This window comes from Rhinopithecus roxellana, chromosome 9, assembly GCF_007565055.1.
Source record: "Rhinopithecus roxellana isolate Shanxi Qingling chromosome 9, ASM756505v1, whole genome shotgun sequence".
Lineage (NCBI taxonomy): Eukaryota > Metazoa > Chordata > Mammalia > Primates > Cercopithecidae > Rhinopithecus > Rhinopithecus roxellana.
Genome location: NC_044557.1, coordinates 130,380,961 through 130,393,223, shown reverse-complemented (window position 1 = coordinate 130,393,223; position 12,263 = coordinate 130,380,961). Strand labels below are relative to the sequence as shown.

Here is a 12,263-nt window from a genome sequence, read left to right as displayed (position 1 = left end):
CTCAGAGTCTTCTTCACTCCCCTGCCACCTCCTTCAGAGCGAGTACTGGTATTCACAGCTAAAGACCCAAAGATGGATCATATCACAGGACTCTTTGCAGCCATTCCCCAGCACCAGCCTGGAGCCTGGTAGCCCTGCTGGTGGTGGCTAGACCCAGAAGAGCAATAACAATTACTTCAGTCAGGCTCTCAGGAAGCCCCATTCCTAGGGGATGGGGGGGAGCATCAGGGGATAACCCTATGGGACAAAATAATCTGAAGTAGGCCTTGAGTTCCAGAGCTTTCCACTAATATTTTAGTGGAATATTTAGTAGACAATAGACTATTGTCTACCCAAATGAGAAGGAACCATAAAAGTAATTCTGGTAATATGACAAAACAGGGTTCTATAACATCCCCAAAAGATCACACTAGCTCATCAGCAATGGATCCAAACCAGGAAGAAATCTCAGAATTGCCAGGTAAAGAATTCAGAAGGTTGATTATTAAGCTACTCAAGGTGATACCAGAGAAAAGTGAAAACTAAAAGAAATGTAAAAAACAATATAGGATATGGATGAAAAAGTCTCCAGAGAAATAGATTTCATGAAGAAAATACAATCACAGCTTCTGGAAATGAAAGCCACACTTAGAGAAATACAAAATGCACTGGAAAGTTTCAACAATAGACTAGAACAAGTAGAAGAAAGAATTTCAGAGCTTGAAGACAAGGTTTTCAAATTAACCCAATCAGACAAAGACAAAGAAAAAAGAATCTAAAAAAATGAATCAAGCCTCCAAGATATTTGGGATTATGTTAAATGGCCAAACCTAAGAATAATTGGTGTTCCTGAGAAGAAGAGAAATCTAAAAGTTTGGAAAACTTATTTGAGGCATTAATTGTGGAAAACTTCCCTGACCTTGCTAGAGATCTAGACATCCAAATACAAGAAGTTCAAAGAACACCTGAGAAGTTCATCACAAAAAGATCATCACCTAGGCACATAGTCATCAGGTTATCTAAAGCCAAGACGAAGGCAAAAATCTTAAGAGCTGTGAGACAAACGTATCAGGTAATCTATAAAGTTACAGGAAAACTTTAACAGCAGGTTTCTCAGCAGAAACCTTACAAGCTAGAAGGGATTGGGGTCTATCTTTAGCCTCCTGAAACAGAATAATTGTCAGTCAAGAACTTTGTATCCAGCAAAAATAAGCTTCATAAGTCAAGAAAAGATAGAGTCTTTCAGACAAACAAATGCTGAGAGGACTTGCCACTGCCAAGCCAGCACTACAATAAATGCTAAAAGGAGTTATAAATCTTGAAACAAAACCTTGAAATACACCAAAATAGAACCTCATTAAAGCATAAATGCCAGAGGGCCTATAAAACAATAACACAATGAAAGAAAACCAAGATATTTAGGCAACAAATAGAGTAGTACCTCACATCTCAATATTAACATTGAATGTAAAAGGCCTAAATGCTCTAGTTAAAAGATACAGAATGGTGGAATGGATAAAAATTCACCAACCAAGTATTTGCTGTCTTTGAGAGACTCATCTAACAACTAAGGACTCACATAAACTTAAGTAAAGGGGTGGAAAAAGATATTCCAGGCAAATGGAAACCAAAAGCAATCAGGAGTAGCTATTTTTGTATCAGACAAAAGACTTTAAAGAACAACAGTTTAAAAGGACAAAGAGGGACATTATATAATGATAAAAGGATTAGTCCAACAGAAAAATATCATAATCCTACATATATATGTACCAATACTAGAGCTCCCAAATTTATAAAACAATTACTACTAGACCTAAGAAATGAGATAGACAGCAATACAATAATAGTGGGGGACTTTAGTACTCCACTGACAGCACGAGACAGATCATCAAGATAGAAGTCAACAAAGAAACAATGAACTTAAAGTATACCCCAGAATGGACTTAACTGATATTTATAGAACATTCTATCCAATAACTGCAGACTATACACAGACTATTCATCAGCACACGCTCTTTTCATGAGCACATGGAACATTCTCCAAGATAGACCATTTGATAGGCCACAAAACAAGTCTCAGTAAATTTAAGAAAATCAAAATTATATCAAGTATCTTTTCAGACTACAGTGGAATAAAACTGGAAGTTAACTCCAAAAAGAGCACTCAAAACTATACAATACATGGAAATTAAATAATCTGCTCTTGAATGATCTTTGGGCCAACAATGAAATCAAGATGAAAATTAAAAATTTATTTGAACTGAAAAATAACAGTGTTACAACTTATCAAAACCTCTAGGACACAGCCAAAGCAATGCTAAGAGCAAAGCTCATTGCCCTAAATGCCGACATCAAAAAGTCTGAAAGAGCACAAATAGACAATCTAAGTCATACCTCAGGGAACTAGAGAAACAAGAAAAAACTAAACCCAAGCCTGGCAGAAGAAAGTAAACACCAAAAATTAGAGCAGAAGTAAATAAAATTGAAACAACAACAACAACAAAAAACATAAATGCAACAAAAGCTGTTTTTTTAAAAAGATAAATATCAATAGACCATTAGGGAGATTAACCAAGAAAAGAATATCCAAATAGGCTCAATTAGAAATGAAACAGGAGTTATTACAACCGATATCACAGAAATACAAACGATCACTCAAGGCTACTATTAACATCTTTATGCACACAAACTAGAACATCTAGAGGAGATGGATAAATTCCTGGAAATATACAACCCTCCTAGATTAAATCAGGAAGAAATAGAAATTCTGAACAGACCAATAACAAGTAGTGAGATTGAAACAGTAGTAAAATAAATTGCCAAAAAAAAAAAGTTCAGGAACAGACGGATTCACAGCTGAATCCTATCAGACATTCCAAGAAGAATTGGTACCAATCTTACTGAAACTATTCTAAAAGATAGTGAAAGAGGGAATCCTCTCTAAATCACTCTATGAAGCCAGTATCAGCCAAATACCAAAACTAGTAAAGGACATAACAAAAAAAGAAAACTACAGACCAATATCTTTGATGAACATAGATGGAAAAATCCTCAACAAAATACTAGCTAACTGAATCCAACAGCATATCAAAAAGATAATACACCATGATCAAGTGGGTTTCATACCAGGGATGCAGGGATGGTTTAACATCCACAAATCAATAATTTTGACATATCACATAAACAATTAAAAACAAAAATCCTATGATCATCTCAATGGATACAAAAAAGCATTTGACAAAATCCAGTATCCTTTTATGATTAAAACTCTCAGCAAGATTGACAGAGGAGGGACATACGTCAAGGTGATAACGACAATCTATGACAGACCCACAGCCAACATTATACTGAATGGGGAAAAGTTGAAAGCATTTCCCCTGAGAACTAGACCAAGACAAAGATGCCCACTTTCATCATTACTATTCAATATAGTACTGGAAGTCTAGCCAGAGCAATCTGACAAGAGAAATAAATAAAGGGCATCCAAGGCAGTAAAGAGGAATTAAAACTGTTGCTGTTTAACGATGATATGATCATGTGCCCAGAAAACTCTAAAGACTCATCCAAAAAGCTCCTAGATCTGATAATGAATTCAGTAAAATCTCAGGATACAAAATCAACTGCACAAACCAGTAGTACTGCTATATACCAACAATGACCAAGCTGAGAATCAAATCAAGAACTGAATCCCTTTTTATGACAGCTGCAAAACAAACAAACAAACCCCCAAAACTTAGGAATATACCTAACCAAGGAGGTAAAAGACCTCTATAAGGAAAACTACAAAACATTGCTGAAAGAAATCATGGATGACACAAACAAATGGAAACACATTTCATGCTCATGGATGGGTAGAATCAATATTGGGAAAATGACCAAACTGCCAAAAGCAATCTACAGATTCAACACAATTCCCATCAAAATACCATCATCATTCTTCACAGAACTAGAAAAAACAATCCTAAAATTCATATGGATCCATAAAAAGAGCTCATATAGCCAATGCAAGACTAAGCAAAAAGAACAAATCTGGAGGTATCACATTACCCAACTTCAAACTAGGCTATAGTTACCAAAACAGCAAGGTCATGATATAAAAATAGGCACACAGACCAGTGGAACAGAATAGAGAATCCAGAAATAAAGCCAGATACTTATAGCCAACTTATCTGAAACAAAGCAAACAAAAACATAAAGTAGGGAAAGGACACCCTATTCAACAAATGGTGCTGGGATGATTGGCAAGCCACATGTAGAATGAAACTGGATCCCCATCTCTCACTTTATACAAAAATCAACTCAAGATGGATCAAAGACTTAAATCTAAGACCTGAAACCATAAAAATTCTAGAAGATAACATTAGAAAAACTCTTCTAGACATTGGCTTAGGCAAAGAGTTCATGACCAAGAACCCAAAAGCGAATGCAACAAAGAAAAAACAAGTAGACGGGACCTAATTAAACTAAAAAGCTTCTGCACAGCAAAAGAAATAATCAGAGTAAACAGACAACCCACAGAGTAGGAGAAAATATTCACAAACTATGTATCCAAGAAAGGACTAATAACCAGATCTACAAGGAATTCAAACAAATCAGTAAGAAAAAAAACAAATAATCCCATCAAAAACTGCGCAAAGGACATGAATAGAAAATTCTCAAAAGAAGATATATGAACAGCCAATGATGAAAAAATCCCCAACTTCACTGATTGTTAGGGAAATACAAATTAAAACCACAATGAGATACCACCTCCCTCCTGCAAGAATGGCCATTGTTAAAAAAAAAAAAAGATATTAACATGGATGTTGTCAAAGGGAACTTTTAAACTGCTGGTGTGAATGTAAACCAGTACAACCGCTATAGAAAACAGTATGGAGATTCCTTAAAAAACTAAAAGTAAAACTACCATTTGATTCAGCAGTCCTTCCACTTGGTATCTGCCCAGAGGAAAAGAAGTCATTATATGAAAAAGACACTTGCACACGCATGTTTATAGCAACACAATTTGCAATTGCAAAAATATGGAAACAGCCTAAATGCCCATCAACCAACACCTTGATAAGGAAAATGTGGTATATTTATACCATGGACTACTACTCAGCCACAAAAAGGAATAAAATAATGGCATTTGCAGCAACATGGATGGAGCTGGAGACCATTTTTCTAAGTGAAGTAACTCAGGAATGGAAAACCAAATATCGTATGTTTTCACTTATAAGTGGGAACTAAGCTATGAGGATGTAAAGGCGTAAGAATGACATAATGGATTTTGGGGACTCGGGGAAGGATAGGAGGGAATTGAGGGATAAAAAAACTACACATTGGGTACGCTGTACACTGCTCACATGGGAAGTGCACCAAAATTTCAGAAATCACCACCAAATAACTGATCCACGTAACCCAAACCATCTGTCCCCCAAAAACTATTGAAAAAAAAAAGTTAGTAATCACACTTGTAATCCCAGCACTTTGGGATACTGAGGCAGGAGCATTGCTCAAGGCCAGGAGTTTGACACCAGCTTGGGCAATATAGTGAGACCCCTGGCTCCCTGTGTATATATTTTAAAAAACAAAAGTATACATGGTACTTGCAAAACAAACAAAAACAAAATGTAACAAAGAAACGAAAACACCAAGTACATGTGAAACAGAAGAGAGAGCCCATAAATGAACCCAGGTATGCACATGGTTAATTGCTTTTCCACAAAGATGCCAAGAATATACAATGGGAAAAGAATAGTCTCTTCAATAAATGGTGATAGTAAAACTAGATACATGCAGAATGAAATTGGACCTTCGTCTTCCCTATATGCAAAAATCAACTCAAAAATAGATTAAGGTCTTAAATGTAAGACCAGAAACTGTAACACTACTAAAGGAAACATAATGGAAAAACTGCCAATTGAAACCACAATATGATGTCATCTTACACCTATCACAATGGCTATCATAACAAAGACCAAAGATAACAGATGTGGGCAAGGATATGGAGAAAAGGGAACCAATATACACTGTTAAGAATGTAAATTAGCACAGCCATTAAGGAAAACTGAATTGAAGTTCTTCAAAAAACTAAAAATAGAATTACCATATGATCCAGCAATCCCACTTCTGGGAATTCAACCCAAAGATTTGAAATCAGTGTGTCGAAGAGATGTTTGCAGCCCTGAGTTCACTGTAGCACTATATTCACAATAGCCAAGTTACAGAATCAACCTAAGGTCTGCTCTATCAGCAGATGAATGGCTAAAGAAAATGTGGAAAATGGAGTATATACACACAATGGAATACTATTCAGCCTTTAAAAAAAATTCTGTCATTTGTGACAACATGGATGAAACTGAAGAATATTTTGCTCTGTGAAGTAAACCAGATACAGAAAGACAAATACGGCACATTATTTACTTGTATGTGGAATCTAAAACAAACTCACAGAATCAGAGTGTAGAATGATGGTTACAAAGACTGGGGGCTGAGGGGAATGGGGAGATGATGGTCAAAGGGTATAAAATATGGCAGAAGGAATTTCTTTTTAGTTCTATTGCACAGCATGGTAAATATAGTTAATAATAGTATTATACATTTCAAAACTAAATTTAAATGTTCTAATCACAAAAAATGTTAAGTATTTGAGGTGATGGATGTTAACTAGCTTAATTATTCCATATTATACTCATAAATCATAACACCACTTTGGACCCCCACATACAATTATAAATTGTCAATTTACAGTTAAAAAAAAATGCAGCAAAGAGGCATTTTGTGGAGGGAAAGACTAAACCCCGGAGTAGCAAAGCAACTAATTCATGGTTCCCCAGGGTTTAAGACAGAGCCATGAGCCTTGTCCAGGTGTAGGTCCCTACAGGATTCCCATCATGCTTCGAAGCTCGACTTGAGTGTGGGTGATAATGACAGGCTCTGCAGGAGCTGGAAGCCAGTACAGACTTTCCTCAGTACATTTGAGAGCAGGTTGTAGGGCTCATAATTTATAATCATACTTGTGTGTAAATGTGCTTGTGTGTATATGTAAGCCCTTGGTAACTACATATCAAGGGCTTTTCTCTTTGTATAAATACAGTGTATGCTGTAGAAAACAAAGTGCTGTAGTAATTTGATGAACAGAAAATTCTACAGGCAAATATGGTGGGAAACACTGCATATTATACCCACACTGCCAACATTCTTGGTGCACCAGGGAACACATTTGCATATTAAGGACTGAATGGTCCCATAATAAAGAGACACCTTTAGGTTAGTTCAATCCAGTGATTCCCAGATTTTTTTGGTTATGACCATCTATTCCCCCAGTAGTCCTCACCAATATTCTGTGGAACGAATCTGTTTATTTGCAGAACACACTTTTGAAAAGGGTTATTCTGAATATCTATAAAGTGTTTTAAATATGGTACATTTTAATGAGGTTATATACCAAAATAGCATAAACACCAACAATGACAGAAACGTCCAGGATGCAACTTGTGAAAGTAAAAATTTTTATTTTGATTGATTTCTCAATGTATAGTTCAGTATAATGCCAGTTTTTAATGGCAAAGATTTGGTTCCACTGAAACTCCATAATGCTACAGAGAGCTACTACTTTTTCCAGGAAGTAGGTAAACAGCTGGAAAGAAAAAGGACAACTTCCTAGCAGCATGGCAACTTAAACTGCAGATCTAATAGGTCTGCAACTTTTACACTAAAAATGGCACAAACAGGTGGTGACACAAGTGAGAAATGGGGAACAAGATGTGAACACTGAAAGGAACAATATATATACTGCAAATACAATGAATAAACCAAATGCAGCTATACGGATCTTAAAGGATAATTATAGAAAAGGGAACCAAATATTTTCCTCAAATGCTTTTTAGAGCCTTTCTGTAGAGATACAAATATATATATATATATATTTATCCAAAAATATGTTTTATACAGATAAATGTTTCTCAATCAAAGATGGGACCAAAGCTATAGGTATAACATAAAGCACATTGTCTTTTGTAAGACTATTTATCCACCTGAATTTTCAGTTTCTTTAAAGTTAGTGCATTAAATGTTTTCCAAATATAATTACCTGACATTCTTTTTATAGATATAAATCAAGTAGGCATTATGTTTTAAAAGGGTGTGCAGGTTAAACTTTTCTAAGATGCTGTGCATATTAAACTTATTATGAGCCCCATTAAGAATCATTATTAATAAACATATCAAAAAGGGCTATATAAGTCCGATTTTCCTGTTCATAGTAAATATTTTCTGATTTCCAGGTTACAAGTATTGAAAATGCACAAGAAAGATTTTGCTTCACAAGTACTTTTAAGAATATACTTTGATTTAATATGTATGTCAATAAAACTCCACATGTTGTAACCATTATGTTTTTGTTTTTAAAATAGGGATGTAATACTAATAACCACTACCTATAAAATGAAGCACACAATTGTTTTGGTGATTTTACAAATCTTTTTTTCCAGGTGTAAAGGTTACAAAAATTCCTAAAAATTAGAGAACACTGAAAACATATTAAAGTTTGACATCCAACTTTATAGTATTTCCATTTTACCCTGAAAGATAACTTAAAAAATATGGCCTTCTTAGAACAGGCCACTCTGCTATTATAAAAAATTGGTGACAGCAAGAAATTGTATCACTGATATGTGGAATTTTTGTAAATAGTTTTCTCTCCAAATCATTAGAAAAATGTTCAAAAATAAAAACAAAATAAAACATGATGGTGGTCCCTAAACTATTTTGAAGGCAGGTAGCTTAGTCTAAGCTAAAATATTTTTTTCATTCATAGCAATAATCCTCCCCTCAAATGCCCATTAAAAAAATGCATGAAACAGTACAATAGCAAAAATCAAAGAGCACAGACTGTATTTTCAAGAACAGAAAAATCTCTAATGCTGAAAGATATAGTAGAAAGCAGATTTCTTTGGGGACATTAATCAATTAGTTTATAATTCATTATGAAGATTTCTCTTTTCTATTCCGGGGAGAGTCTGCTACATTTGAAGTTAATGTTCCATTTACACCATTTTCTGCAAAAAGAAAAGAATCTGTGTTACTCTTTTATAAATAAATGCAAGTAATAATCTTTATATGTAAAGATAACTTCAGAAAAGAAAATGTAAAATCCAATATATACTCAGGTGAAATTTATTTACCAGTATTGAACCAATCACAAAACCTGGTAACATGTTTAACACAATGAACTGAAAGTAGCAAATTAAAAGAAAACTACTATTAAAAGCAGAAAAAAAGTGACAGGACAGAAAACTATTTAAAAAGTTACAAGAATTTAAAAATAGTAATCAAGAGAAATACCTTCTGTAGAAATAAACTTTTCACATTTGACAGCAAAGTCCTTGGGGATATTTGTTTACAACATGCTAAAGTTGGCGTTTAGGATAATTCCCATGTGGAGGGGTGTATTATGGCCTTCTTTTTATTTATTTATGTTACTGTTGTTTTTTCAGACAGGGTCTCACTCTGTTACCAAGGCTGGAGTGCAGTGGCATGATCATGGCTCAATGCAGTCTTGACCTCCTGGGGACAAGTGATGCTCCTACCTCAGCCTCCCAAATAGCTGGGACTACAGACATGTGCCACCACATCTGGCTAATGTAATGGCCTTCTTCAAGCTACGATGGAGTAACAAATGTCTCACTGACTCTCTCTCCAAAAATATAAAAGTTGCATACAGAAATGGATGTTTGAGGCAGGGATAATGGCTTGCACCTATAATCACAGCACAAGTGGAATCCAAGCACAGATATCATTGAACTGAATAATAATGAAAAAGACATAATGAAACCTATGAAATACAGACTGGGCACGGTAGATCACGTCTGTAATCCCAGCACTTTGGGAGGTTGAGGTGGGCGGCACCTGAGGTCAGGAGTTCAAGATCAGCCTGGCCAACGTGGTGAAACGCCATCTCTACTAAAAATACAAAAATTAGCTGGGTGTGGTGGCGGGTGCCTGTAATCCTGGCTACCTGGGAGGCAGGAGAATCACTTGAGCCCAGGAGGCGAAGGTTGCAGTGAGCTGAGATCCCGCCACTGCACTCCAGCCTGGGCAACAGAGCTAGACTCCATCTCAAAAAATCAAAACAAATAAAAGGCTTACGTTACTAACACAAGAAATGAAAAACAGGAATCACTCCTCATTTACAGGCGTGAACTTCATTATCATATGAAGTTCATATGAATAATTTTATGCCAATGTATTTGCAAATTTATTATGAACTAGACAAATTTCTTGAAAAACACTATTTACCAAAAGAGAAACAACTAAGAAACAGAAAATGTGAATAACAGTATTATCTTTTTTTTTTTTCCGAGACAGGGTCTCACTCTGTTATCCCAGCTGGAGTCCAGCAACATGATCTCCACTTACTTCAACCTCCACCTCTCAGTGATGGCGGCAGCAGCAACCCATATGGAGTGGCTATTGCCATGACATTGGCTGTAGTGTGGGAGGTGCAGCCAGGGCTGCATGCTTCACATAGCTAGCAGGAGCCCCATCCCTTTCAGAGTTGGAGGGGTGGGAGCCCTGCACTCCTGGGTGCAGCTGCAGCCACCCAGCCGTAGCCCTTGGGGGCCCAGGAAGCCCCACTGCCTCTGCAGGCTTGGAAGTGCCTGCTCCTGCTGCCTGGCCACTCTACAACTCCTGGCATCCACTACTATTTTGGAGTGAAGGTGAGACTGACCATGGGATTAGAGCAGCGCTGATATGCCAGCTCCCTGCTCCCTTGGCCATCAGGACTGTGGGTGCTGACAAGCATGAGAGGGAGGCCAAGGGGGGCTGAGGGCAGCTTGGTGTGGGCCTGCAGGCATCTCTTGGCATGACCAGCCTAGGCACCATGGATGGTAGGTTGATGGCAGCAGGAGGCAGAGAGGTTCCTCGGCAGAAAGGCGTGGCCCCTGCTGAAGCCCCCCTCTTAAAGCCAGGGATGGCCTCAAACCTGGGGGCCCGGCTGCCAGTTCCATGGACTGGAGTGAGAACTTATAGTGCTTTTTCTGGGCCTGCCCATGGACCAATCATTATGCACTTCCTCCTCCCTGAAGCTTATAAAAATCCTGGACTCAGCCAGACTTGGGCAGATGATGAGACTGTGGATAGGAGCTAACCATGACAGCTGCACAGATGATGAGATGACCTGCCTGTGGAAAGGAGCTAACCACTTCAGGTCTTCTAAGAACTGTTCTGCCTCTCAGCGAACCTCCTCTCTGCCTTGCTCACCTTCCAGTTGCCTGCGTACCTCATTCTTCCTGGATGTAGGACAAGAACTTGGGACCTGCTGAATGGCGGGACTAAAAGGGCTGTAGCACAAACAAGGCTGAAACATGCCCCCCTGCTCACCACGCTGTGCATGACAAGAAAGAGAGAAGAGCTGTGGTCCTTTGGGAAGCCCAGATCTAGGGGCTCCCTGAGGCAGTGCTGTGACACCCTCTTTGGGGTTCTGTGGTTCTGGCCACCTCCAAACTCTGGGGATACCACCACGTTCCCCTTGTCCAGTCATGGATGCCTGCAGTGGAAGCCACATGCAGTACATCTGGTCCAGCTGCAGCCTCACACAGAGCCAGCACCTGTGCTGGTGCCTAGAGCTGCCTGCCCCGCAGCAGAAGCCTGTGTGCCTGGCTGTGCGCAGTGGCTAGACCTTGTGCGTGCTTGCCCACACACCCCCTGTTGCTCCACCCCTGGCTCATGCTTGGCAGGTGTGGGATCTAGGCCGGCAGCTCAAGTCAAGCACAGCCTGTCAGGCTGAGTGGGTGGAATGAGCCCAGCGGGTGCAAGCAATACTCAGGCAGAAGGCACCACCAGTCATAGAGGTTTCCAGCTGCTGAAGTGACACCTCAAGGGTGACATCAGGATCAAGGGATCCTCCCGCCTCAGCCTCCCAAGTACTGGGACTACAGGCGTGCACCACCATTCCTGGTTCATTTTTGTATTTTTTTGTAAAGATGGAGTTTTGCCATGTTGCCCAGGTTGGTCTTGAACTCCTGGGCTCAAGTGATCCACCCACCTCAGCCTCCCAAAGTGCTGGGTGCCCAGGCAATTGGTTGAGTCTGGTGGGCAGATCACTTTGGTATAGGAGTTTGAGACTATCCTGGGTGACATGGTGAAATCCCATCTCTACAAAAAACAAAAACTAGTGGTGTGGTGACATGTGCCTGTAGCCCCAGCTACTCAGGAGGCTGAGGTGGGAGGATTGCTTGAGCCCACAAAGTTGAGGCTGCAGTGAGCCAAGATCATGCCACTGCACTCCAGTCTGGGTG

The 12,263-nt window shown here is 38.6% G+C and overlaps 1 protein-coding gene across 2 annotated transcripts in view; it reads right to left on the bottom strand.

Moving 5' to 3' along the window:
- Positions 1-7,451: 7,451 nt before the first annotated feature.
- The window catches only part of TRAM1 (translocation associated membrane protein 1), a 33,290-nt gene continuing 28,478 nt past the window's right edge, over positions 7,452-12,263 (bottom strand). Inside the window, exon 11 of one of the 2 annotated variants that reach the window (XM_010384259.2) lies at positions 7,452-9,020. In XM_010384259.2, the coding sequence (XP_010382561.1) occupies positions 8,947-9,020 (74 nt within the window). In that variant the 3' untranslated portion in view covers positions 7,452-8,946. The remainder of the gene's footprint in view (positions 9,021-12,263) is intronic. The other variant, XM_030937530.1, reaches the window with a different exon arrangement.